The following is a 27,470-nucleotide window of genomic DNA, read 5'->3' as shown; positions in this document are numbered from 1 at the left end:
GGGAAACTGATGCTCAGAGACTAACTATTACATCGTTGGAGACACGGGGGGTAAGTGGCAGAGCCGGGATTCACACTGAGGCCCACCTGTCTTTGCGTCCCATGTTTTCAGTCAATGTTGTACACTGTTGCTCTTCGCTTTCAACTGGCTGTCTTGATTTTACATGAGGTTTGGGGCCTGGCAAACGCCTGGTTGCAGTCTGGTTCTTAGCACAACAGGGTGGGCATGTTGAGTGTGCATTGCAGTGTGATGACTACTGAGTCAGCTCCAGGGGTCCCGTCTAACCAGGATCCATGCCCAGGGCTTGGATATGCATTCACGGACTCACTCCTCCACAGCAGCCCTATTTACCAAAGAACAAAGTGAAGCTTACAGAGGCTGCAAATGCTATGCAGAGCTACAGAGACAGTGAGTGACTGGGACTGGAACCAGCTCAGTCTCACTCCACAGCCCCTTTTGTGTGTCCCTCCAACTACACTCTGTGCCCATCAGGCAGGACTTTGATGATTACTGCTATATCCCTGGAGCCTGGGAGTGCCTGGCGCCTTGCAGGCACTCAGCAAATGTTTGTTGAATGAATAAATGAGCTCCACCAGGACTCTAGGTTAGAGGTGCTCAAAGCAAAACCATGAGTCGGGCACAGTGGCTTATGCCTGTAATCCTAGCACTTTGGGAGACTGAGGTGGGTGGATTGCCTGAGCTGAGGAGTTTGAGATCAGCCTGGGCAACATGGTGAAATCCTGTCTTTACTAAAAATACAAAAAAAAAAAAAAAAAAAAAAAAGGCCAGGCATGGTGGTGCATGCCTGTAGTCCTAACTATTCAGGAGGCTAAGGCACAAGAATCGCTTGAGCCCAGGAGGCAGAGGTTGCAGTGAGCTGAGATCCAACAACTGCACTCCAGCCTGGGCGATAAAAAAAAAAAAGCAAAACCATTAAAACAGGGGCTGCACCAAGCTGGCCACAATTTAAATAGCAGAGGGGTCTGCCCTCCCCCCACCTCCAGAAGCAGTGAGGCCTAACCCCATTGACGGCCCATTCCGGGTGGTACTTCCTCTCACAGAGGCCTGCCAGCCAGCAGCTGGGACGGCTCGTCCCCAGGGATGTGTGCTTCTTTGAACAATGTTGGAACGGAAACTAGACTCCAGGGCTCCGGGGGGTTTTCTGGTCATTTTGGCTGTGGGGGTAGAGTGGTAGGGTTGGCGAGGTTCCCTGGGGCAGGGCGGTGGACCTCAGCCTGGTGACTGCCTTTGGAGGTGGTGGTGGAGGAGGGGAAAGGAGGGCTAGGTTTGAAATAACCCTCTGAGGGTGTTTTTGTTTTTTGTTTTGTTTTTTTTTGTCAGGGTCTTATTCTGTTGCCCAGGCTGGAGTGCAGTGGCACACGATCTTGGCTCACTGCCTGCAACCTCTGTCTCCTGGGCTCAAGTCATCCTCCTGCCTCAGCTTCCCGAGTAGCTGGGACTCAGGCACACGCCACCAGGTCTGGCTAATTTTTAAAGTTTTTATAGAGATGGAGGTCTCATCATGTTGCCCAGGCTAGTCTTGAACTCCTGGGCTTAAGGGGTCCACCCTCCTTAGCCTCCCAAACAGTTGAGATTACAGGTATGAGCCAATGTGCCCAGTCCACAGATATTTTTCAAAACAGCTTTATTGAGATATAATTCACATCCCATGCAACTCATCCATGTAAAGTGTACAGTACAGAGGCTTCAGCACATTCAGAGCTGAGCAGCCATCGTCACAATCAATTTTAGAACATTCTTATCATCCCAAAGAGCAGCCCTGTACCCCTTACCTGTTACCATCCAATAGGCCCGCTCTCTGCTTTCCTGGTCCTTGGCAACCACTGATCTACGTTCTGTCTTGGTAGATTTGCTGATTCTGGATATGCTAAAGGTGCGTCTTATGATGGGGAAATTAGGTCCAAAGCGGGTGGCTAAGCAGCCCACAGCCATACAACTAAGGAAGGGGCAGACCTGGGACTGGAGCCCAGATTCCTTGCTTCCCAAGTTCATGCTTTCACAGGGGGTCTTCTTCTTCACAGTAACAATTCCTAAAGTAGCCAGCCTTGGTTTTGTCCCATGGGGATGAATGCTTTACCTCCCTCATCTCACAGTCCCCCTCAGATGTGGTACATTTCTGATACCCATAGGTATAATAATGAGGAAACTGGCACCCAGAGAGGCTAATGGTCCAATGCACCATGGCTGCCAATGAAGAGAAGAGAGTCATAGGGAAAAGCATTTGTAAGCCCAAGGACTGGTGAGCAACACAGAATACAAAGAGTCAAGATGATTCAACTTCAAATGTCATTTTCTTTCAGATTATTCTTTCTTATCTACCCACCCGCCTTCTTCTTTCTTTTATAGGAAAAGGAAAAGAAAGATCCCCGTACCCTTTGAGGTCACTTCCTGACCCATTTGTGCATGTATGTAGAGTGGTTACAAACTCACATCTCCCTACCTGAAGGCCTCTTCTTAACCTGGGGATGGATGGCAGGTCAGCATGCCCATGGGCTGTGACACCAGACAGGCTGAGGTTCAAATCCTGCCCCCACCACCCACTGACTTAACTCCCTCTAGCCCTCTGACAGCTAACCTGTGACAGGGCCTTTCTACCACATGTGTCTGAACCCTCAGACTGGTTCCTTCCTTCCTTCCTCTCTCTCTCTCTCTCTCTCTTTCTTTCTTTCTTCCTTTCTTTCTGACGGAGTCTCGCTCTGTTGCCCAAGCCACAGTGCAGTGGTGCAATCTCAGCTCACTGCAAGCTCCACCTCCCGGGTTCAGGCCATTCTCCTGCCTCCGCCTCCTGAGTAGCTGGAATTACAGGCGCCCACCACCACGCCAGGCTAATTTTTTTGTATTTTTAGTAGAGACGGGGTTTCGCCATGTTAGCCAGGATGGTCTCGATCTCTCAACCTCATGATCTGCCCTCCTCAGCCTCCCAAAGTGCTGGGATTACAGGTGTGAGCCACCGCACCTGGCTCAGAGTGGTTTTTTTCCCTACCTATTTTATTCCATGGAAAAGAAAGAATACACAGAATGGTTCCTTCCCCTCCCATTATCCTTTGGAAAAGAACTGTCATTTTACATTAGAATCCTCCCAGAATAGTGCCTGCCACCTTGATGATGATGATGATTGTTGTTTTTGAGACGGAATCTTGATCTATCACCCATGCTGGAGTGCAGTGGCACCATCTTGGCTCACTGCAACCTGCCTCCTGGGTTCAAACAATTCTCCTACCTCAGCCTCCCGAGTATGTGACACTACAGGTGTGTGCCATCATGCCTGGCTAATTTTTGTATTTTTAGTAGAGAGGGGGTTTTACCATGTTGGCCAGGCTGGTTGTGAACTCCTGATCTCAGGTAAGCCACCTGCCTTGGACTTCCAAAGTGCTGGGATTACAGGCATGAGCTACTGCACTGAGCAGATTATTTTTATTTTGAACAACCAAGTCAGAGTTTGAGAAAGAGATGAGGGGCCCCCAGCACTCTCTTTCAATCCACTGATTCCTTCAGTTGTTCACGGGGCGGGGGGGGGGGGGGTTGGGCTGGGGGTTGGTTAGCAAAAAACGAGGCAAAGAAGAAAATGAATTAAAAACACGAAGAAAAAAAAAAGCAAACTGCCATCTACGATGACCATTATCTCACACACAATGGACATTTTAACTCAAAAGTACCATAGGCTCACAGGCATAGATTAAACAGAAGCCCGTTCTTCATGTTCTTGTTTTTTTGCTTGGTTCCCACAGATGAGAGAAAAATCCAGCCAGAATTGGCATCTGTCAAGATAGGCTTTTAGGAGCCACGGCTCCCTAGAGTGGTCTCCACACATTCTCATTATATCCAATCTCATTTTGCCAGCAGGTGACTTAACCCACTCCCCTATCCATATAGACTTTGTAATAATAAATTATACATATATATGACTGTACTAATATATTGTGTACATTATATAACACACTAAAACAGAAGTGTGAAAAAGATTGGTTGAAATAAATACAAGCTAAAGTTCTAAAAAAAACAAAAAAATGAGACAAAGAAATTGCCCCTAGATGTAGTCATTTTCCCTGGGGATTTGGTCCCATGACTTCAAGTGGTTGATGTCATAATGAGTCCTTCGAAGATCTCTTTAAAAAATTGATGTGTTAAGTGATCTGTGGTGATGAGCACAGGTATACACGCCAGTTGGGAGTGCTGAAAGAAATGAATCCACAGATCTTGCAAAGTCAGCAAACGAGTCCTATGGCTTGGGATACAACATTGACAGTGAGAGTGATAATCCTCAATTATAAAATGCTATAACAGGCCAGGTGCAGTGGCTTATGCCTGTAATCCACGCACTTTGGGAGGCCAAGGTGGGTGGATCACTTGCAGTCAGGAGTTTGAGACCAATCTGGCCAACATGGTGAAACTGCGTCTCTACTAAAAATACAAAAAATTAGCCGAGCATGATGGCCTACACCTATAATCCCAGCTACTCAGGAGGCTGAGGCAGGAGAATCGCTTGAACTTGGGAGGTGGAAGTTGCAGTGAGCCGAGATCGTGCAACTGCACTCCAGCCTGGGCAAGAGAGCAAGACTTTGTCTCAAAAAAAAAAAAAAAAAAAAAAAGCAAGCTGTAACAGACCAGTGGTACATGCCTGTGATCCCAGTGCTTTGGGAAGTAGAGGCAGGAGGATTGCTTGAGGTCAGGAGTTCAAGAACAGCCTGGGCCCCATAGTGAAACCTCATGTCGGAAAAAAGAGAAAATTAGCCAAGTGTGGTGTGCTAGTCCCAGCTCTTCAGGAGGCGGAAGCAGGAGGATCGCTTGAGTCCCGGAGTTTGAGGATGTGGGGAGCTATGATGGCACCAATGCACTCCAGCCTGGGTGAGAGAGTGAGACCCTGCCTCTTTGAAAAAACAAGCTATAACTCAAGCAACTTGGAAGTGAAATTCAAATGCCTGACAGCGGTCTAGCTGCGCCTGAAGCTGGCTCTAGTCACAACAAAGGTATCTCCATTAAAGAGCATAGGAAGGGTTTGAATCGGATAGCTTCATGCAACACATGAACGGAAAAGTAAATTTCTTAAAGAACATATTAGCTTCTCATGAGATCAGGAAAAGGGAACATCAGTTGTCTGGGGTTCTTTGCTCCTGACTCCCTTTGGGGTTGGCACTATGTTGATCACGTTTTACAGATAGGGAAACCGAGGCTGTCGGTTTTTAAGTGGTCTGCCTAAGGTAGCAGTAAGGAGTGGTCTGACTCCAGCGCAGCCTCAACGAGGGCTTCAAATTAGGGCCATGAATTGGCAATTCCTGGCGGGTGATTGTGAGGAGTATATTTATTTTTAATTTTTATTTATTTATTTTTGAGACGGAGTGCCTCTCGGCCACACTCATCCTAGCTTACAGCTGTCTCGAACTCTGGAGCTCAAGCGATCCTCCCGTCTAGGCTTCCCAAAGAGGTGGGATGACAGGCGTGAGCCCGGGCGCCCGGCCGGCCAGGAGTGTGTTAAGTATACGGCAAACACCTGGACTGGGGCCGGCGCTCCAGGAATGCTATGATATTGGGGAATTTCCTTTGCATCTGGCCAAGTGGCCTCGGGCCGGTAGCCTCCCCTCGGGCTGCCTCAGTTTTTCCCTTGGCACGCAGAGGCGGGGCTCCAGGCCTGGGCCGCTCCATGGCGGGGAAGGCGCGGGGGCGCTGCGCTCGGGGTGCGCTCGGAGAGGCGGACCGGGCTGGGCGCGCCTGGGGCGGGGCGGGGCGGCGCACAGGGCGGCCCCCGAGGATCACGTGGCGCGGCGCCGCGGCCGAAGCAGAAGTAGCGAGCGCCGGCGGTGGAGGGCGTGAGCGGCGCTGAGTGACCCAAGTCGGGACGCGGGCCGCTGCGCGCGGGACCCCGGAGCCCAAATCCGGGGCAGGCGGGCAGCTGTGCCCGGGCGGCACGGCCAGGTGAGCTGCCCGGTCGGGAGCGAGGCAGGCAGGGCGCCTAGGGACCTGCGCCCCGCGGGGACCGGCGCCCAGGGCGCTGCGTCCGAGGGGGTCTGCGTCCTGGCTCACCCGGAGCGGGCAGGGACGGGGCGCACCCACGGGGACCCCGGCCCGCCGTGCCCGGGGTCCGTTTGGTGACGGCAGGGATCCTGGCCCAGCCACCGTCCACTTCCTCACCCCGGGCCGGCGCCACCTCTCCGGTCCGTGCGGTGGGGCGGCCCCAGCTTTGAATGGGGACCGGGAGGAAGGTCAGGGGTCGTGTGGGGCTGGCGTTCAAAACTCCTCTTTTCGAGCGGCTCTGCGTGGGGTGGCGCCGTGTCTCCTGACCGCCCCTGTGCGCAGAGCTCGCGGTCGCTCGGAGCCACACTTCCCCGTCTCACTTCGGTGGTTGCGGGTGGCGGGTGGGAGCGATACCGCGGGAGGCGCAGTCCTTCCCCGAGACTTTTGGAGAGCTTGCAGGACGCTCGCGATGCCCGCTCCGCAACTGTCTGCGTAATTCTGTGTGTTTGTGCGTGTTCCTGGTTGTGCTTTGGAATCCCGAAGAGGGATTACCCAAACAGCGCAAGAGTTCAGGTTAAAGATATGCCACGTTTGGACAGGGAGCGCCTGGATTCCAGCAGGAGGGTGGGGCGGGGCTCTCTTGGTACCCTAATCTTGAACTAGCATGAGAAACTATGGGGGGGCGGGGTGGTAAAGGGGTGACATGGCGCGAGGGAAACAGGTGGCCTTGCCCATCGGAAGTTAATTTGAATTTCAGTTCCATCAGTGTGACCCTGGGCAAGTTAAAGAAACTTTTTGAGTCTGTTTCCCCCTCTGGATACTGGAGCCAGCCAAGGCTGTTTTCCAGGGCTGTGTTGAGAATTGGGGCTTATTGCTGTTCCACGAGGTTCGCTGAGAATCGGGGCGCATCCATGGAGAGTCCTTGGGTAGTTCCTGACTCTCTGGTTCAAGGGCATTCTCTGGGACATGGGCTGTCGTCCTTAGCTACAGTTCTGTGGGGAAGTTTTACAGAATTTTGAAGTCTATGCCAGCCTCAAGCAGATTCTCGTGCAAAGGTGTGTTTGCAGTCACGTGTATACCAGCTCAGGGACATTCCTCATTGTGAGCCTCACTGATGTTTAAGTCACCTAATGATGCAGCTGCCTCCCCCCACCAGCGACTGGAGTTTGAATAGCCCTTTTGCACTCATTGGGTAGAGTCAGTGAAAAGCTGCTGGAGAGAAAACTTTTGAAAACACTTCTTGGTCAGGCGCGGTGGCTCATGCCTGTAATCCTAGCACTTTGGGAGGCCGAGCTGGGCGGATCACTTGAGGTCAAGCGTTCCAGACCAGCCTCACTAACATGGTGAAACCCCATCTCTACTAAAACTACAAAAATTACCTGGGCGTGGTGGTGGGCGCCTGTAATCCCAGCTACTCAGGAGGCTGAGGCAGGAGAATCATTTGAACCCAGGAGGTGGAGGTTGCAGTGAACCCAGATCGTGCCACTGCACTCCAGCCTGGGTGACAAAAGAGACTCCATCTCAAAACAAACAAACAAACACAAACACTTCTTAATTTAGAAAACAGCAAGAACACAAAGAGAACAGTTTGCCCGTTACATCATCACTTAATATAAATAAAGTCAAGTCGCATCCTCTACCCTCTCCCAGCCTCCGATAAATAGTAACCCCTCTCTTGGATTTACCAGCAGATCGCCTTTATAAAAATGGAATTGTATTATACTCATACAGTTGCAACTATTGTTTGCAACTTATTTTTTTATTGCCCTCACAAATCTTTCCAGATCAAATCGCTTATCCATCATCCTCATTCTTTATGATAGCTACTGAGTGTTCTTCAATGCGTGTGCACCATTATTTATCCAGGAGGCCCCCCACATTGATGAGCAGTTGTTTCCTGTTTTTATGTATTTCTATTGCAAATATTGCTTCCATGATTTTCTGTCATACATATTGCATCTTTGTGCATGTCTTTCTGTACATGTACAATGGCAGGATTGAAGCATATGCGTGTTTTGCTTTTTAATAGCTGCTCACAGGTTGCCCTAAAAAAGCAGGGGTGGAATTTACACTCTCACCTACAGTGGCTGACACTGTTCCTTTGAAAACAGTGTATTCCCTCTGGTGCTGCAGGGTGGGTGTAAGGTGCAGCAGTAATGTCCCTTGAACTGTTGGAGGGGCTCTTACCACTCGAGTATTTGCCTGTGCTCCATTTTAACAGAATTGTTTTGTGGGATTTTGGATGAAATTCTGTACTGGCTTACCATGCAGAGAGCACTGAAGAGAAAAAAACTTCCTTGGGTCCTTGTATCTCATTTCATGTCCTTCTTCTTCTTCTTCTTTTTTTCTTTTTCTTTTTCTTTTTTTTTTTTTTTTTTCGAGAAGGAGTCTCGCTCTGTCGCCCAGGCTGGAGTGCAGTGGCGCGATCTCGGCTCACTGCAAGCCCTGCCTCCCAGGTTCACGCCATTCTCCTGCCTCAGCCTCCCGAGTGGCTGGGATTATAGGCATGTGCCACCACGCCTGGCTAAGTTTTTGTATTTTTTTTTTTAGTAGAGATGGGGTTTCATCGTGTTAGCCAGGATGGTCTCGATCTCCCGACCTTGTGATCCGCCCACCTTGGCCTCCCAAAGTGCTGGGATTACAGGCGTGAGCCGCTGCACCTGGCCCATTTCATGCCCTTCTAAATAAGCTTATGAGATAAAAGAATATGAATGAGCTTATGAGATACAAGAAAATGTCCTTTAGAAGGAAATGAAATGTAAAAATGACAAAAATCAGTTATTCAAACTCAGCCATGTTTGTATTTACAAAATAAGTCATTTTATAGAATTACCCATTAAGAATGGGAAACAGGAACAAAAAGGGATTTCAAGGCTTTTTTTTTTCTTTTTTCTTTCTTTCTTTTTTTTTTTTTTGAAAAAACGAAAAAAAAGCAGAAAGCAAAATTGAAGTTGCTGTGGTGGCTGGTGCTCTCCCCCGGGGTCAAGGCCTTGGAGACCTCCCTGCCATAGTTGCTAAAGCGTGGAACGATGGAGGCCTGAGCTGGGTGCTGGCAGGATTTGAGTGGTGGACTCCAAGGATCTTTTGGCCATGAAGATCTGTTTCCAATTGTATCTCATAAACTCATTCATGTTCTTGTATCTCGTAAGCTTATTTAGAAGGGCATTTCTTGAGATACGAGAACCCCAAACCAGAAATCAAGGAAGTTTTTGTCTCTTCAGTGCTCTCTGCATGGTAAGCCAGTACAGGATTTCATCCAAAATCCCACAAAACAATTCTGTTAGAATGGGGCACAGGCAAATACTTGAGTGGTAAGAGCCCCTCCAACAGTTCAAGGGACATTACTGCTGCACCCACCCTGCAGCATCAGAGGGGATACAGTGTATTCAAAGGAACGGTGTCAGCCCCTGTAGGTGAGAGTGTAAATTCCACCCCTGTTCTTTTAGGGCAACCTGCGAGCAGCTATTAAAAAGCAATTGGTGAGAGGCAGCATGGAAGGCTGGTGTTTATGGCTGAGGTGATCCACTGGGCTTCGAAGCTGGGAGTCCCTGGAACCCTGGGGAAGGTTAAGTCCAAGGCCCTCCCAGAGTGAGGGCTGGAAAGAACTGAGGAGCCTGGTCCCTTGTCCTGGTTTCTGTCTAATTGAAGGTCTTATAATGGGGCTTGTGTTTCCTACTTATGTTCCAGTGGACAACGGCCTAGAGACCTGGGAGTGGGGAACTCCAGGATGCATGGCTGGGGACTGTCAACATAGTGAAGAGCTTTGTGGTTGGCACCTGGATCAAATCCAGTTTCAGCTACTTTCTATCTGTTTGACCTTTGATAAGTCCCTTAACCTCTTTTGAGAGGGGCAAGTACTGGCAAATCAGTTAATATCTGGCCAGATTCTGCCACAGGATTCTGCACTAGGGGCTTGGGACTCAGGTCAGGGTTTTGATCTTTTTGCTGCCGCTGGTCTACATGACTTTGATCAAGTAATGTGACCTCTTAGGATTTCAGTTTTCCCCTGCAGTTTTTCCCATTGACTTAAATGAGATGAACCAGACATGACAGGTGCTTGGCACCTGGGGAAGGGCCCAATAAACGGCTGCTTAACAAGGATGAAATGGGCCATGGGGGCACCTTGTTCATCCCTTTGTCCTGGCTGATGATCAGGAGGTCGTTTTGGGTTTCTCCTGATAAGGTAAGATGCACATTAACTCTCAGCAGGGTTTTTTTTTAGCATACTTGGTTCTGCCTCCCAGCCTTTGCTTAAACTGAAAGCCAGTTCCTCCTGCTTCATCTTTTTTGCAAGATTGAATTCAGATGCCTGCTTTTTTCCCCTGAAAGCTTTTTCTGAGCCTTTTAAGTGCCTAGCCCCACTCCAGATTAAATTTAGGGGCCCTTCTTGCTGCTCTCTGCCCGCCGCTCCCCCAATGCATGCTTCTGCTGCTGCACTTGTAACTACATTAGAATTCTCAGTTGATTAGTCTGTTTCCACATGGGCAGAGAGCAGGTGTAATTATCTCCTGCTGCTGGCATGGCTGACCGAGGAGGTCCCTTTGGTATGGGTGTGCAGTAGATGGAGGTGGGGGCAAAGGGCAAATCCTGGGCCCCTCCCCATTCCCCTCATTTGCATCCTAGTCCCCAGCTCACTACCTGGCAGAGTTGACATTTAATTAATGACTTCCCCAATGGCTGTTTAATGTTAACTGAGACTCTGCTAAATGCTGCAGGCTGTGCATACATTGTAGCTTTTTGTCCTCCCAGCTGCCCCTTGTGGGCATTTAACCTCCATTTGACAGATGAGGGAACCGAGGCACAGATTTAGAGCAGCTTGGCAGAAGGCTAAGCGGGGCTGGAAGCACAGACAGCCCTGGCTGAACACCAGCCTCTTTCTCCTCCGCCTTTGAATCCTGGAAAGGTCTCTCAAGTGCTACTCTGTAACCTTGAGAGCTACAGAGTAACAACTCCAGGCACCTACAGGGACTTGGAGGGAAAGGAGGAGATAAGAAACAGAACAAATAATGGTAATTTTAACAATAGCTTAATCTAAGGAGTGCTGACATTGTATCATTGTTTTAAAGGCCTGAGATACATTATCTTGTTTAAGCCTTACGAAAACATTTAGATGGTGGATACTGTTACCTTCTTTTATGGGTTTGGAAATGAGCCCAGAGGATCTAAGTGACTTCTTGTAGTGGCTGCAGCCTAGCTGACAAGGAGGTCCCTGGTGGTTCAGCTCTAGGGTCTGGGGAGCCCCTTCACTCTAAGTCCTATTTTGGGGGCAGGCAATGTGTTTCTGGGGATTTGGGAGGCAGAATAAGGGGATGCTACAGAGTGAGGGCTCAGGGAGCAAATAAGGGATTGTGAGCAGTGGAGTGACATGATTTGATTCATGTTCTAAAAGGATCCTCTGGCTCTGCATCTGAGAATTGACCCTAGCAGGTCAGGGAAGAAGTGGGGAGAGCAGGATTAGAATAGTTCGAGTGTGATATCCTAGGAGGAGCTGGTGAAAGGGTGAGATGCGTTGGAAGTGGTTGGGAGAGAGTCCACTCAAGGATTCCTCCAAGATTTTGGGCCCAAGCACCTCTCTGATATTGACCGCTCATGAGCATAAACAGCAATCAAGGACACCTGCTCGGTGCTGGCTGTCACCCCAGGTGCTTCGCTGGGGCATTTCTGAACACTCCCATTTTAAAAAGGCTAAAACTGAGGCACAGAGAGGTCAAGCAGTCTACCCAGAGCCACACAGTCAGCAGGAGCCTTCTCTAGGGTTTGAACTTGAAGCTGCCAAGACCTGACATTTCCTGCTTTTTATCCTCATTTCTGTGTAGAGGAACCATTTGCCAAGGTCTCCATGGACGATTCTGAAGGTTTGGTTTGTTTTTCGTTTATTTCATTTTTTGTTGTTGTTGTTCTTAATTTTGCTCAGGAATAAAGAGATGGTTAGAAATCTCTAGATGGGATAGAGAAGGCTGTTGGAGATCAGGGGTGAGAGGTGGGAGCCGGGGTGTGCTGCTTTGGCTATTCAAATATTCTTTAGGAGAAGAGTGGGTGGGGAGGGAGGGGCTCACTGCCAGGTCAGGGTCATTTGGTTATTCAAAGCCCAGGTAACGTTTGGGTCCTTGAGGTCAGGGGCTCTTCTCACACTTCAGTTTCCATTTAACCCTTTGTGTCCTGCCTTAGCTCTCTGAGTGGCCAGCGATGCCTTGCCACTAGAACCTTCTCCTAAAACTCATCCTGATTGACATGAGACAGGATTTTGGTTCCTGAAGTTCATGCCCTGTTAACTAAACCCCTTTCAGTACTAAAATCAGTTCACTCTTTAATTCTGCCCTTTCAGCCTCCTGATTTCTCCCGATTCCTTCCTTCTCCCTGGAGTGGCCAACCATGTCCACCATAGTCAATGTGGATTCCCTTGCGGAGTATGAGAAGAGCCAGATCAAGAGAGCCCTGGAGCTGGGGACGGTGATGACTGTGTTCAGCTTCCGTAAGTCCACCCCTGAGCGGAGGACCGTCCAGGTGATCATGGAGACGCGGCAGGTGGCCTGGAGCAAGACCGCTGACAAGATCGAGGGCTTCTGTGAGTACTCACAGGCTGGGGCAGTGTTGCCCGTCCTCTGGGGCCCTGGCCTGAGCCCCTGTCCCCCTTCCAATCTTGTCATTACTGTGATTGTTGTTGGTTTGGTGTGTTCTTTTATTCTTCTTAAAATGAAAGCATCGCCAGTTTGTGTGGATCTCTGATGAGGTTTACAGCAGGTGGAGGAAGTTCAGCCGGGAAAACTCGGGTGAAATAACCAAAGCTGAGGTCAGCCAACTTGGAAATGGCATTCAGGCAGCTCTCCTTGCCTGGTGGTTCTGTGCCCTGTCTGACAGCATCAGGGATCGTCTGGTTCCCACAACTGGTGGAGTCGTTTGTCCTCTTAAGGGCGAACTAGCCCAAGCCTGCAGAAACTCATAGCTTGGTCGCCAAATGGTACTGTGTTTTACTGCACACCATAGCAGTCAGGGGCCTTTGCTTTAGTCTCCAAGCAGAGAGAGTGAGTTGTTGAATGTTTTATGGCTTTCAAATGCAGGTCTGGTGTCTCTCCTCCTTTAGATTGGGCAACTGGTTCAGATCCTAAAGTTTTCTAAGACTGTTTTTAACAAATAGAGTAAAGGCATTTAAGCAATTTTCAGTTGCAAAGATTTGCTCTAATTTGTGTTTTTAAATTAACTAGTTTTTAATTGAAATATATATTCCTGGGTGTTAAGGAGTCAACTCAAATGTTTCTCCACACCAGCCCCTAACCCATGCTACTGAGGCAAGCTCATTACCAATTACTTTTATCTTCCAGAAATATTCTATGCTTGCATAATGTGTTGATTAAAAAAAAAAGCAATTGGGAACTCTTGTACTCTTCTGCACCTTGAGTTCTTTTTGTTAATTAATAATGACGTTGGCAGTGGTTTCTTATCAGCACGCATTGATCTCATTCTTTCTTGGACACATGACATATAATGGCACAGGCCTCAATGTAACAGTTTAACTCTAGAGAGGGGCATTTTGTGCTATTTCCAAGCTTTTGTTGTTAGTCGAAGTGACTATCATTGTACTCTTTTTTTTTTTTAATTAATTTTTTTGAGACAGGGTCTCTTTCTGTTACCCAGGCTGGAGTGCAATGGCATGTTCATGGCTCACTGTATCCTGAGCCCCCTGGGCTCAAGTGATCTTCCTGCCTCAGTCTGCCAAGTAGCTGGGACCATGGGAATGCACCGCCATGCCTGGATAATTTAATTTAATTTTTTTTTTTTTTGTAGAGATTGGATCTCACTATGTCCAGGCTCATCTCGAATTCCTGTGCTCAAGTGATCCTCCCTCCTTGGCCTCCCAAAGCATTGGTCTTACAGGCGTGAGCCAACTCACCCAGCCTTGTATTCTTTTTTTTTTTAATAACAGTTTTATTGAGACATAATTCACATAGTATACATAGAATTCACCCATTGTATGCAGCATGTATACTGTGGTGGTTTTAGTATATTTATATATATGTGCAAGCACCACAATCAAATGTATAACGTTTATATCACCTCAAGATGAAACCCCGTACCTTTCACCATCACCCCATCCCCTCATCCCCGCTACCAGACGTAAGCAACCATTAAATTTAATTCTGTTTCTATAAACCTCTCTGTTCTGGACATTTCATAGAAATGGATCATATATATATGGGCTTTTGTGACTGGCTTCTTTGACTCGGCATTTTTCAAGGTTCATCCACTTTGTTGCGTGGATCAGAAATTTCCCTTTTTGTGGTAGAATCATGATACATTGTATGGATATTCCACAGTTTATTCCAACAGTTTATCTGTTGACAGACACTTGGGTTGTTGCCACCTTTTGGCTAATATAAATAGTGCTGCTAAGAATGTTTCTCTACAAGTTTTTGTGTAGATGTCTGTTTTTATTTCTTTTGGGTATATACCTAGGAGTGGAATCGCTGGGTCGTATGCTAATTCAGTTTCATCATTTTAGGAACTGTCAGACTGTTTTCCAAAGTGGCTGCACCATTTATATTCCCTCCAGTGGTAGAGAAGGGTGACCATTGCATTATTCTTCATTTGTTTGTATGGGTATATCTGAAGGACAGCTTCCTGGAGGTTTATTTCTGAGCTGAAGGTATGGTATATATATATCACATATTTTTTTTTTTTTTTTTTAGACAGAGTCTTGCTCTGTTGCCCAGGCTGGAGTGCAGTGGTACAATCTCTGCTCACTGCAAGCTCCACCTCCTGGATTCACGCCATTCTCCTGCCTTAGCCTCCCAAGTAGCTGGGACTATAGGTCCCTGCCACCATGCCTGGCTAATTTTTTGTATTTTTAGTAGAGACGGGGTTCCACCGTGTTAGCCAGGATGGGGGTATGACATATTTTAACTTTAAAGGGAAGTTTGGCAGCACCCCGGAAAAGAGGTTGTCCCACTGTGTGTTTCAGCCAGAAGGTGTGAAAGTACCTGTTGCCTGCACCCTCATGTATGCTGCGTGGCTGCTAAAGTTGGCCATCCACAGGTAGACTTTGGTAGCTTGGTGTCATCCTTAATTTGATGTATCCTATCATGAGTGTGATCAAACTGCTTTCTGAAAGGCTTCTCCTGGTTTCGGAGGCAAGTGGGTCTCTTGTGGCACAGAGCCAGAGCCCCGCTTTGAAACTGCCCATGTGGAGGTGGCCATCTTCCCTCTTGACTGTTTGCATTGGCCAGCTCCACCCCCAGGTGGCCCAGAAACCTGTTGCAGCTGGGGTGGCCACCCTCCCTTCCCCCACAAGGGGTGAGAGGATTGGCATTCATGGTAAATACAAGTGGGCCACGTTGAGAGTGGACTGCAGATTGTTCCTTTCTCTTCTCACCTTGCCCATCCCATGCCTAGCTGCCCATCAGAAACACCCAGGGGGGTCTTGAAAGCATAGGGTATTACCGTGGCATGTGCATATACCTATATAACAAACCTGAACGTTCTGTACATGTATCTCGGAACTTAAAGTAAAATAAAATAAATATATATAGAAAAGAAAGTACAGGGTATTAGAACCTTCTTCTGAAGCTCATTCTGGTGGGCATGAGACAGGATGTTGGCTTGAAATCTATGCCCTGTCATTCTCCCCTTCTGCTGAGTAATACCACTTCACTCGCTTACACGGGTATGCTCTCTCGCTCTCTGTTTTAGAGACAGGGTCTTGCTCTGTTGCCCAGGCTAGAGTGCAGTGGCCTGATGATGGTTCACTATAGTTGTGAACTCCTGGGCTCAAGTGATCCTCCTGCCCAGTCTCCCAAGTAGCTGAGACTACAGGTGAGTGCCACCATGCCTGGCTGATATTTTAACTTTTGTGTAGATAGGGTCTTGCTGTGTTGCCCAGGCTGGTCTCTAACTCCTGGCCTCAAACGATCCTCCCACCTTGGTCTCCCAAACTGCTGGGATTACAGACAGGAACTACCATGCCTGGCCTCAATTCATTCTTTTATTTATCTGTTCAGCCTCTTTGTTTCCTTCTTCTTTCTCCCTGGAGAGACCCAGAATGATGATATTTCACCACTTTGGCTGGGACGCGTTATTATAATAAGTTCCCCAGACGGTCTGGTAACTAGGCAGGTTTCACACATACGCCACTGGAGAGACACTGCTCTTCCTCCCCCTTCCCTCTCCTCTCCCTCCTCTTTTCCCTCCCACTTTCCCTTTCTTTCTCCTTCCCTTCCCACCTTTGCCCCTCTCCTTTGCCTCCCTTCTGCCATTTGAATGCCTACTGTAAGCACTGCCCTGGGCGCTAGAGATACATCAGTTATTAAACTGGATTCAAATCTTCATGGAGCCTATATTGCTTTATTAGGTATGAGCAGTATGGGGCTTGACTTCCAGTGCCATTGGATGAGCTTTGCTGTGTGATCTTGGGCAAGTTACCTCCACTCTCTGAACTTTAATTCCCTTAATTGTGGAATGGAAATAACACTGGTGTCTACCCCACAGGGTCATGGCTGGGAAGAAGCAAATGAGAAGATGCATCAGAGAGGCTCGGCTGAATTCATAGCATGTGACAGGCACTCAGTTGTTGGGAACCACCACTGTCAGGATGTTTGCTGTTGTTGCTAACTAGTGGGGTCCAGCCTGTGTAGTCTTCCTTAGGGGTTTGGACTGGAGGGGAGTAGGGTCCATTCTCAGGTTTTCAGAAGAGGGACGACGTGATTGGATTTGCATCCTTGAACATGCAGTGGAGGTCCTGTTTGCGATGATGGTGTTGGTAAAGTGACAAGGAAAGCCAATTATGTGTGAAGAGCTTAGAAATGTTGCTTCCCCCTCATACCTTGAGAGAGCAGGCCTTCAGGCCCTGGGTGGGGACTGTCAGTGTCACCGCTCAGTCTCCTGCTGAGAAGGGTGACATTTTATCTCAAGGAGAACTCCCAGCTCTGGCAATTTCCTCACGGAGTTCTGGTTAGCAGGAACTTGCTGGTTCCTGTGGGGTCTGCAGGAGCAGGTGCACATGAGAGGAGCACCGGCACCTGGTTTTGGAATAGTTGGCAAATGGTGTGTGACTTTTGGACAGGTGTTACAATCCCTGTGCAGCCCTGGGTAAACATCTAGGTCCTATTGTCCAAAGCAGCGTGTGGTTCTCAACCAGGGTGATTTTTGCCTCCCCCTCCCTACTCCAGGGTAGGGGGCATTTGGCAAAGTCTGGAGACGTGTTTGATTTTCTCACCTGGGATACAGGGTGCTACTGGCATCTAGTGTGTAGAGGCCAGAGAGGCTGTTAAATGTTCTGTAGTGCACAGGACAGTCCCCACCATGGAGAGTGATCCAGCAAACGTGTCAGTGGTGCAGGGGTTGAGAAACTGCTCTAGAGTCATGTATTTGCTTTGCTCACAGCAATAAAATGTCACTGGGTAAAATAGGGTTTTGCTCTGAACCCTGTTATGATGGAGGTTTCTCGTTTGTTCAGCACATGTTTGCCATCATATTGAGTGCTAAACTCTGCAGAGAGAGGGAGGAGGAGGATGGAGTCCCAGCTTGCAAGAGGGGGAGACAGACTCAAACTTGCCCTTGCTAGATTGCGTGCTTAGTACCATAGCAGGAGTTTTCACTGGATGTGGTATGAGGAGGGAAGGCTTTTGTCCATTTGGGTGTGGGGGAGGTGGTGAGGAATGGGGAGGGCTCGTTGTGGAGGAGCTGCTTGGGTGGAGTTGAGAGACATTTGCTAGATGGTTAGCAGGGATGGCTGCCCTGATCCTGTGGGATTAATGGGTGTCATGTAATATAAACAAGTAGATTTGTGGGTCATAGATCTGGGCAGAGCTCAGTTGGGCGATTCTTCTACTCTTTGTAGCCTGGACTGAGGTCATTTGGTGTCACCTCGCCTGGAAGTTTCCAGAATCTTCACCCACACATCTGGTACCTTAGTGGTGATGGCTGGAAGACCGAGCTTAGCTGGGATTATTTTTTGTTTGTTTGTTTTTGAGATGGAATCTCTGTCACCCAGGCTGGAGTGCGGTGGTGCAGCCTCGGCTCACTGCAACCTTTGCCTCCTGGCTTCAAGCTATTCTCCCACCTCAGCCCCGTGAGTAGCTGGGATTACAGGTGGGTACTATCACATGCAGCTAATTTTTGTATTTTTAGTAGAGATGGGCTTTCACCATGTTGGCCAGGCTGGTCTTGAACTCCTGACCTCTCGTGATCTGCCCACCTTGGCCTCCCAAAGTGCTGGGATTACAGGCATGAACCACTGCACCCAGCCTCAGCTGGGGCTGTTGACCAAACATCTACCATGTGGTGGTCTCAGGCAGAAGAGTCCCAGGCAGAAGCTACCGGCTTCTTACGACTGCCTCATAAATCCCAGGACATCACTTGCACCAGCTCAGATCAGTAAGCCCAGCTCAGCTTCAAGGAAAGGAAATTTCTCTCTTAGAGAAGGAATGGCATGCACTTCAATGGTAGGCAGGAACTGATGGTGGCCACCAGTAGCCAAGCTCCCATATGAGCATGTCGACTCTGAATCCCAATTTATGATGCAAATCCCGGCTCTGCCACTGTATTAGTCCATTCTTATGCTGCTAATAAAGACATACTCCAGCCTGGGCACAGTGGCTCACACCTGTAATCCCAGGACTGTGGGAGGCCAAGGCGAGTGGACCACCTGGGGTCAAGAGTTCGAGACCAGCCTAGCCAACATGGAGAAACCTCATCTCTACTAAAAATATGAAAATTGGCTGGGTATAGTGGCACACGCCTGTAGTCCCAGCTCCTTGGGAGGCTGAGGCAGAGAATTGATTGAATCTGGAAGGTGGAGGCTGCGGTGAGCCGAGATCGCACCACTGCACTGCAGCCTGGGTGATAGAGCAAGGCTCTGTCTCAAAACAAACAAACAAACAAAAAAACCTACCGAACACTGAGTAATTTATAAAGGAAAGAGGTTTAATTGACTCACAGTATGGCTTGGGAGGCTTCAGGAAACTTACAGTCGTGGTGGAAGGAGAAACCTTCACATGGTGGCAGCAAGGAGGAGAGCTGAGTGAAGGGGGAAGCCCCTTGTAAAACTATCAGCCCTCATGAGAATTTACTCACTATCATGAGAACAGCATGGAGGTAGCCGGCCCCATGATTCAATTACCTCCCACTGGGTCCCTCTCATGACACATGAGGATTATGGGAACGACAATTTAAGATGAGATTTGGGTGGAGACACTGCCAGACCATATCAGTCACTTACTGGAAGTGTGACTGGAAGCTAATTCGTTTGTTATATTTCTGTGCCTCAGTTTCCATATCTGTCAAGTGAGATAATAGTAGTTTCTATCTTATTGGGTGAGAATTAAATAGATTTTATTGTATGTACTTTTTAAGATGTGGGAAATATTGCATAATCAAAACTTAATACAATAAGACCAGAAAGAAAAAAAGGCCCCCTGGTGAGGACCCCCAAGGCCTGGCCTGTGGTAGACAAGACTGAGTCTGAAGCACAACACCTCACTTCCTGGCCTCCAGGTTCCCTATTGCTTTCCAGGGATGTTGGATAAGATGGCGCTGGGAGGGCCGGGCGCGGTGGCTCACGCTTGTAATCCCAGCACTTTGGGAGGCCGAGGTGGGCGGATCACGAGGTCAGGAGATCGAGACCACAGTGAAACCCCGTTTCTACTAAAAATACAAAAAATTAGCCGGGCGTGGTGGCGGGCGCCTGTAGTCCCAGCTACTCGGAGAGGCTGAGGCAGGAGAATGGCGTGAACCCGGGAGGCGGAGCTTGCAGTGAGCCGAGATCGCGCCACTGCACTCCAGCCTGGGCGACAGAGCGAGACTCCGTCTAAAAAAAAAAAAAAAAAAAAAAAAATGGCGCTGGGATTCCTTCCATCCCCAGCCTTCTGCATAGAGTTAAAGAGCCAATTGTCTCTGAATGTCGGGAGGGAGCTTGTGGTACTGTTGGGCATGTTGGTTTTCCTTCCTTTCTGAGGGACCCAGTTGAGCAGTCTTCAGGGGGAAAGGGGTCTGCTCTGGGGCCTTTCTGAGTTGAGCCTTAGGTGTCCTCTTACATCTTGTCCATTTGAAAGGCTTAGATTTTGTCTCAGGAGCCGATGTGGTGCCACCTATTTGTGGGTCTGGAATTTTAGGGTCAGCTGTGGTGATGGGCCCCTTGGAGGGCCTGAATGCGTGCATCTCAACTGAATAGGCTTTTTATTCTGACATTTTCACTTTTGCTTAGGCATGTTTTCTCTGTCTGCTTATTTTTGGCAAGTGGTGGCTGCCCATGAGTGACGGATTCTCACACCTATGAGCTGTCTGTTTCCTTGGTATTAGATTCTTGGGGTTCCCACTTAATCATGATACCGTTGATGAGAGCCTCTTCTAATGAATGCTCACTGTGTCCTAGTCTCTGTGAAGGCACATCAAAGATACGTCCTTAATCCCCACAGTGGTCCAGTGAAGGGGGAGCTATCCCTGCTTTATTCATAAAGAGATTGAGTCTTGGGGAGATGAGGTGACATGCCCAAGTTTAGGAAAGGGCAGAGCTACAATTTGAACTTGTTCTTCCTACTCTCAGTCTCAAGTCTTCTTCCTGCTCTGTGTTGTTTTCTTCTCCTAAATGATCTCAAAGATGTATCAGTTCTGTGTGTCATAAACACCCTGCCTGAGACCAAAGAATGGCAGCTTCGTTTAGACTTGCTTTGTGACAGCAGGATAGAAACACGTGAATTCCTTATGGTGCAGAGGACTTGCTCTGCCAGGTGCTGGAGGTACCAAGAGAAAGGAGGCTTGGTGCTCATCCTAGAGGCCCCGGATTAGTGGGGAGATGCTAGGAAAAGACCACAAACACAGCCTGGAAAAGGGCTGCTGGGGACAAGGGTGCCAAAGTGAGAATTTACTGTATTTTGGCTCATCCTGAAATGCACTCTTGGACTTCTCTTCATGGAAAAAATGAGTATTTTTGAAAGTTGGTATTTTATCAAAATGTTTTTGAAATAAATGTGAAATTACTATTAATAATAATAATCATAAATGAATTATTTTCTCACTGGCATCTCCTAAGAAGAAATCCATTGTCTGAGGGTTGTCCCCAAGCCCCTGCAATGAAGCATATCATCAGAAATAAGACCCAACCAATGCCTGAAGTGTCTGTAAACTTATTTGCCTTTCAGTTACTGGTATGCGGTGATGATATCCTTGTCCTGCCACTTGGTAGGGGTGTGACCTTGGGTCTCTCATCTCACCTCTTTGGGCCTCCATTTCCTCATCTATAAAATGAGAATAATTGAATAACACACCCCATAAGACTCTTGTGATAAGTAAATGACGTGATATTTGTAAAATGCTTCAATAGTATCTGGCACAGAGGATGTGCTTAAGTATTTTTTGCTCTTGCTGTCGTTGATGTCATCATTATCATCATCATCCAGCATAAAGGCAAGATGGCATTGTAGAAAGGATGGGATAAATACTACATCTTCCATTTATATGAGGATTTTCCTTCCTGCACCCAATGGGTTGTCCTGCTCCCCCTGGGGTATGTGTCCTCCACATTGGAGCCTGCCATTGTGAAAAGTAGAGTTGACATTTTTATTCTTGATGGTGCTGTAGCCCTTCTCTTATGCTGAATAGTTGAGGAATTGCTTGTCTTGTTTTCAAGAGTTGTCTTCTGTCCTGGATGACAACCTTAGAATGTTCTTAGAATTTGTTCCTTTGTTGATTTAGCAAATACTCAAAGAGGACCTGATGTGTATTGGGCAATGTACTTGGATAAAGTAGTGAACAGGACCCTGAAGATCTCTAGAGGATCTTACAGTCTTGTAGGAAAAGCAGAAAAAGCCAGACTAACACATTCAATCATGTTGGATCGTGATGGACGCTGGGAAGGAAAGGAACAGGGTACTGTAATAAGGAGTCATTAGCCAGGAGCACTAGCTTAGCTGGGGAACGCCTCAGGGTGGCCTCTATGTAGAGGTGACGTTTGAGCTGAGACTTGAAGGGTGAGAAGGAGGGAGCCATGGGAAGCTCTGTGGGGAGGGCATTCTGGCATAAGGCATAGCAACAAAGCTTTCCTATCAGTGAAGGTAGCCTAACTGCAGTAACAAGTTATTTCTTCCTTTAAGTTTATCTCTCACTCACTCAAATCATGATGCAGTGGGATTGGGGATGGGACTCTGCGGTCTGATCACAATGGGACTCTGTCTATCATGTCCAAAGGTGTTGGAGGCTACCACAGGATCCTTTGTCTGACCACTGCATGGAGGAAGAGGAAGAGCGGAGGATGGCTCTGGAGGTTGGAGGTTTCTGTGGGCCATACCTGAAGTAGATGTACCTCTTTCCTCCTACCTGCTTTTTCCCCCCCGCAAGAGATGGGGTCTTGCTTATTGCCCAGGCTGGAGTACAGTGGTGTGATCACAGCTCACTGCAGCCTTGAACTCCTGGGATCAAGTGATCTTCCTGCTTTGGCCTCCCAAAGTGCTGGGATCACAGGTATGGGCCACTGTGCCCGGCCCCCTCCCACCTTCTGTTGAACAGAATTTGGCATGTGACCAAGTGCAAAGGATGCTGGGAAACGTGCCCTAGCCACGTGCTAGAAGAACAGGACCTAAGATTGGGGGCATGGTTCCAGGCTTTTGTGCAACCCCTAATTTTAGAGGGTACAGAGGCAGCTCTAGGTGCCCCAGTGAAGGCTGATAAGTAGGACGATTGTAAGGGTCTGGGGGTCTTGTAGGAATCCAGGAGAATGAACAGTCTCATTGCTGGGCTGCATGGAAAGGGAAGTGGTGAGCCATTGGCACTGAGGACTTTCCTGTCTGTAACAAGAGCTGCTGATGGTGATGTCTCTTAGACAGTCTCATCTGCCCTCTTGGGTTTCTCTTACAGATATGGCCCTCCCCTCCCCAGCACAGCCTGTCTCCAAACCTTGGTTTTTTCTGTTGCTGCCACATCAGTGACAGCTTTGGTTTTGCAACCTCCCAAGGATGGACTCCCGAGAGAGAGGCCTCCTATGGGCCATGCCTTTTGAAGCCAGTGCACATGAGCAGGCTGCTTTGGAGATCAGTATCCTTTGGCACGGCCAGCCTTGCCTGGGCATGGGGGTGGATTGGAGGTGGTCTCCTGTAAGTGGACATCGTGTGGCTCCTTCTGGGCTGCGGGCTATGGTGGGTGCCTGTTACAGATTGAATTGTCCTTACCAATTTCATATGTCAAGGTGCTAATACCCATACTCAGAATGTAATCTTATTTGGAAAGAGGGTCTTTGCAGATGTAATTAGTTGAGATGAAATCATAGTGGAATAGAGTAGGCCCTAATCTAATATGACCGGTTTCCTTATGAGAAGAGGAGAGAGAGACACAAGGAGAGAAGGCCATGTGAAGACAGATACAGAAATCTGAGTCATGCATCTGCAAGCTAAGGAACACCAGGGGTTCTCCCTCGGGAGGAGCCAGCCTCGCCAACACTTTGATTTTGGACTTCTGGTCTCCAGAACTGTGAGACAAATTTCTGTTGTTGCTGCCACCTAATTTTTGGTATTTCATGAGTGGCAGGCCTAACACAAAAATGCACTGTCATGTAACAGGGGCCTGAGGGCAACGGGGTGAGTACAGGGATTGACCTACCCATTTGGCCACTGATAACTATGGACGGGTTGTGGTTTGTCATAACGGAATTTAAGAGGCCTTGCTTTCTTCCACGCATCATGTTATTTTCTAGCTGTGTTGGTTCTGGCCTGGGCCCTGAGGTTGTAAGAGGGAATACAGTATAGTGGGTAAACGAGGGAGGCAGCATTTGTCCCTCGAAATAGCACCAAGTTCTGGGAATGCAGGTATATTTGGAGTTCCGGACAAGTCAGTGCAGGTCCAGCATCTTAGGGATTGTGCTGAGTTGGGGGAGGGATCTAGTTAAAGATGTCCTTTGGTGAATCATTTTTGAAAAAAAAGAGTTATCTCCACCACCTGCCCCCTAGTCTGTCTTAGACGTAAATGCGGGTTTTTGCATACCAGGCTCACAAAATGATGTGTCTTGATTTGTCTTGGGAGAGACTTAGGTGCTGTGCAGTTTGGGGTTGAAATCAGAAATCCTGGGGTTGACTTTTCGTGCTTTCATGCAAGGCCCGATCATGCAGGCCTTCGGTAGTCCTGACCCAGAGACTAAGAGTGCTGGGAGGCCAGGGACCCTGTCTGTTCTGCTCATCGGGGGGACTTCCCAGCACCTGGCCCATATCTGGGCTGTGGCTGGTGCTCCTCAGACACCTGGTTAACAAATGAATCAGGAAAAGGCCCTGGCTGCCCCTTTCAGCCTTGGACTTCCCGTTTCTTCCTAACCATGGCAGTATCTGGGGTTGAGATAGGGCACCTCTGTGACAACTTCCTCTTTAACCATACACCATGGTTCCACTCATGGTCCTGGCACTTAGTGACTGTGTGACCTTAGGCGATCTACTTGGCCTCTTTGAGTCTCAGTTTTCTTTTTTTTTTTTGAGATGGAGTCTCACTCTGTCCCCAGGCTGGAGTGCAGTGGCACAATTTCAGTTCACTGCAACCTCCGCCTCCCGGGTTCAAGCAATTATCCTGCATCAGCCTCCCGAGTAGCTGGGATTACAGGTACCCTGCAACTCGCCTGGTTAATTTTTGTATTTTTAGTAGAGATGGGGTTCCACCATGTTGGCCAGGCTGGTCTTGAACTTCTGACCTCAAGTGATCTGCTTGGATTGGCCTCCCAAAGTGTTGGGATTACAGGTGTGAGTCACCGCGCCCAGCCTGAGTCTCAGTTTTCTTATCTATAAGATGGGTTAATAGTGGAGCTCACCCCATCAGATCACTGGGAGGATTCAATCTGTAAGTGATTGTCACATGTCCAGTATGTACTTAACACAGGGTGCCTCCCAGCCATGCTGCCATATGTCTCCTCAGGCAGCAGGTGCCTGCATTTGTGTTTGTGTGGGGGACGTGGGACAGGCTGTGACATAGCTCACATGTGTAGGGGGAGTCCTCCTCCTGCTCTTCTGTAGCACACAGCTAGGGGTCCTCTGGGGTTAAGTGCCCTTGGACCTGAGCCTGCATATAAAAGCAGCCCAGCTCTTCTGGGAGGCTGGGGAGGCCTGGGCTTGGAGAAGGAGCATGGACAGGGCAAAGGTGAAGTTCTGGAAATACAATCAGTGGTGATGCCACTTCACAGCCTGGGGGCCTCTCCACTGTCACAGCACTGTTGGGAAGAAGCTATAAGGAGCTGCTTTCATCTATACAAGTTGTGCTGGTGGCCAGGGGTAGGCGTGAGTTTTGGGAGGTGAAGTATCTGTGTGTGTGAAGGATTCTGTTCTGAGAAGAAGGAAATGGGAACTTAGTAATTTGTAGAATGGAAACTAGCAAAATTAGGCAAAGCATGGTGAGAGCATGTGCAGCAGAAAGAGGAGACCCCGCAGAGCTCCGACGAGGTGGAGGAGGGGCCGGCCTCCCGAGCCCCAGGACTTCAGGGATCCCACTGCGTCTTCTGTACTCCTGCTTGGGCTGGATTTCACCGGCCAGGTGTCTCCCTCCCCACCACTTCCAGCCACTCCAGGATGTCCCTGGCCTGCCCCCAGCCTCCACCAGTGGGAAAAGCCCCTACACCAGCCAGTGGCGTGACTGAGGAGGGCCCGTGTCCCTGGGGAGGCAAGAAGGGCCCAAGCCCAGCGTGGCGCAGAGCGAACGTTACGCCAGTTTCCTGTTTAGACAGCTCTGAGCTGCTTCCCTCTGGCCTTGCATATTTCTCCTAATTAAAACAACTGCTTTTCCCCCCTCATTATAGAAGTAATATGCATTCATTAGTAGGCACATTTTAACCTACTTCTGGGTGAGAAAAACAACCCCTTAGCCGCCCCCCACCCAGAGAGATGGTGTTAACACCTGGTGTACCACCTTCCAAATCTTTTTGTCCAACAAAACTTTATTCACAAGGCATTTTCACAACATGCGACCCTTTCGTAATGTACTTTAGTAATATGCCTTTTTCATTTTGTACTACATTGTGACCATCTTAGTATTATAATTAACTAATTTATTTTAGTTAATGAATTAATTAATTTTTTGAGGCAGGGTCTTGCTCTGTCACCCAGGCTGGAGTGCAGTGGTGTGACCATAGGTCACTGTAGCCTTGTACTCCTGGCCTCAAGAGATCCTCCCACCTTGGCCTCCCAAAGTGCTGGGATTACAGGTGCTAGCCACTGAGCCCAGCCTATTATTAACGTGTTTTTTTTTTTTTTTTTGAGACAGAGTCTCGCTCTGTTGCCCAGGTGCAGTGGTGCCATCTTGGCTTACTGCAAACTCCGCCTTCCAGGTTCGTGCCATTCTCCTGCCTCAACCTCCTGAGTAGCTGGGACTACAGGCATCCATCGCCACACCTGGCTAATTCTTTTGTATTTTTAGTGGAGACGGGGTTTCACTATGTTAGCCTGGATGGTCTCGATCTCCTGACCTCGTGGTCTGCCCACCTTGGCCTCCCAAAGTGCTGGGATTACAGGTGCAAGCCACTGAGCCCAGCCTGTTATTAACTATTTTTAATGTCGATGTTGGTTTAAAAAATAATATGACAAACCCCACATACTCAAGAGCAAGGGATCTAGGGTCTGACTGCCTGGGTTCAAATCTTGGCTATGCCACTTATCACACTTGTGGCCATGGACAAGTTAACTTTTCATTGCACTCATCTGTAAAATAGGATAATAATGGTACCTATTACACTGGACTCTCATGAGGATTAGGGGAGTTAATTATGTATCATACTTTGGGTATCATAGTACCTGGCAAATATCCCAAGCACTCAATAAGAGCTACTATTGCTATTATTATTGTTTAAATTTGCTTTTATTCTAAGTTCTGGGATACATGTGCAGAATGTGCAGAATACATAGGTAAGCGTGTGCCATCGTGGCTTGCTGCACCTGTCAGCCCATCACCTAGATATTAAGCCCCACATGTATTAGCTATTTATTTTGATGCTCTCTTCCTTCCTTCCCCTGCTCGCCAACAGGCCCTGGTGTGTGCTTTTCCCCTCCCTGTGTCCATGTGTTTTCACTGATCAGCTCCCACTTATGATTGAGAACATGCAGTGTTTGGTTTTCTGCTCCTGTGTTAGTTTGCTGAGGATGATGGCTTCCAGCTTCATCTATGTCCCTGCAAAGGACACGATCTCATTCCTTTTTATGGCTGCAGGGTATTCCATGGTGTATATGTACCACATTTTCTTTATCCAGTCTATTGTTGATGGGCATTTGGGTTGATTCCCTATCTTTGCTATTGTGATACCATTGCTATTATTATTATTATTTCCAACCCTCTATGATAGGCAGATTAAAGGCTCCTTGTCCCCAAGATGCCCTTGTCTTAATCCCTGGAGCCTGTGAATATATTACTGTATACGGCAAAAGGCTTCTTGCAGATTGAACAGATCTTGAGATGGGGAGATGATCCTGAATTATCTCGGTGGATTTGATGAAATCACAAAGGTCCTTGCAGGAGGGAGGCAGGAGGGTCAGAGTCAGAGTGAGAGTGGAAGATGGTACCAG

The 27,470-nt window shown here is 48.3% G+C and overlaps 1 protein-coding gene across 2 annotated transcripts in view; it reads left to right on the top strand.

The window, feature by feature from the left end:
* The first annotated feature begins 5,809 nt into the window (after positions 1-5,809).
* The window catches only part of PLCG2 (phospholipase C gamma 2), a 186,722-nt gene continuing 165,061 nt past the window's right edge, over positions 5,810-27,470 (top strand). For both annotated transcript variants that reach the window (XM_058440446.1, XM_032156337.2), the window contains exons 1-2: positions 5,810-5,931; positions 12,296-12,535. In XM_058440446.1, coding sequence (XP_058296429.1) covers positions 12,343-12,535 — 193 coding nt within the window. In that variant the 5' untranslated portion in view covers positions 5,810-5,931; positions 12,296-12,342. The remainder of the gene's footprint in view (positions 5,932-12,295; positions 12,536-27,470) is intronic.

This window comes from Hylobates moloch, unplaced genomic scaffold (assembly GCF_009828535.3).
Source record: "Hylobates moloch isolate HMO894 unplaced genomic scaffold, HMol_V3 SCAFFOLD_6, whole genome shotgun sequence".
NCBI lineage: Eukaryota > Metazoa > Chordata > Mammalia > Primates > Hylobatidae > Hylobates > Hylobates moloch.
Note: the sequence above shows the minus strand (reverse complement) of the source record. Positions and strands in the feature narration are given on the sequence as shown.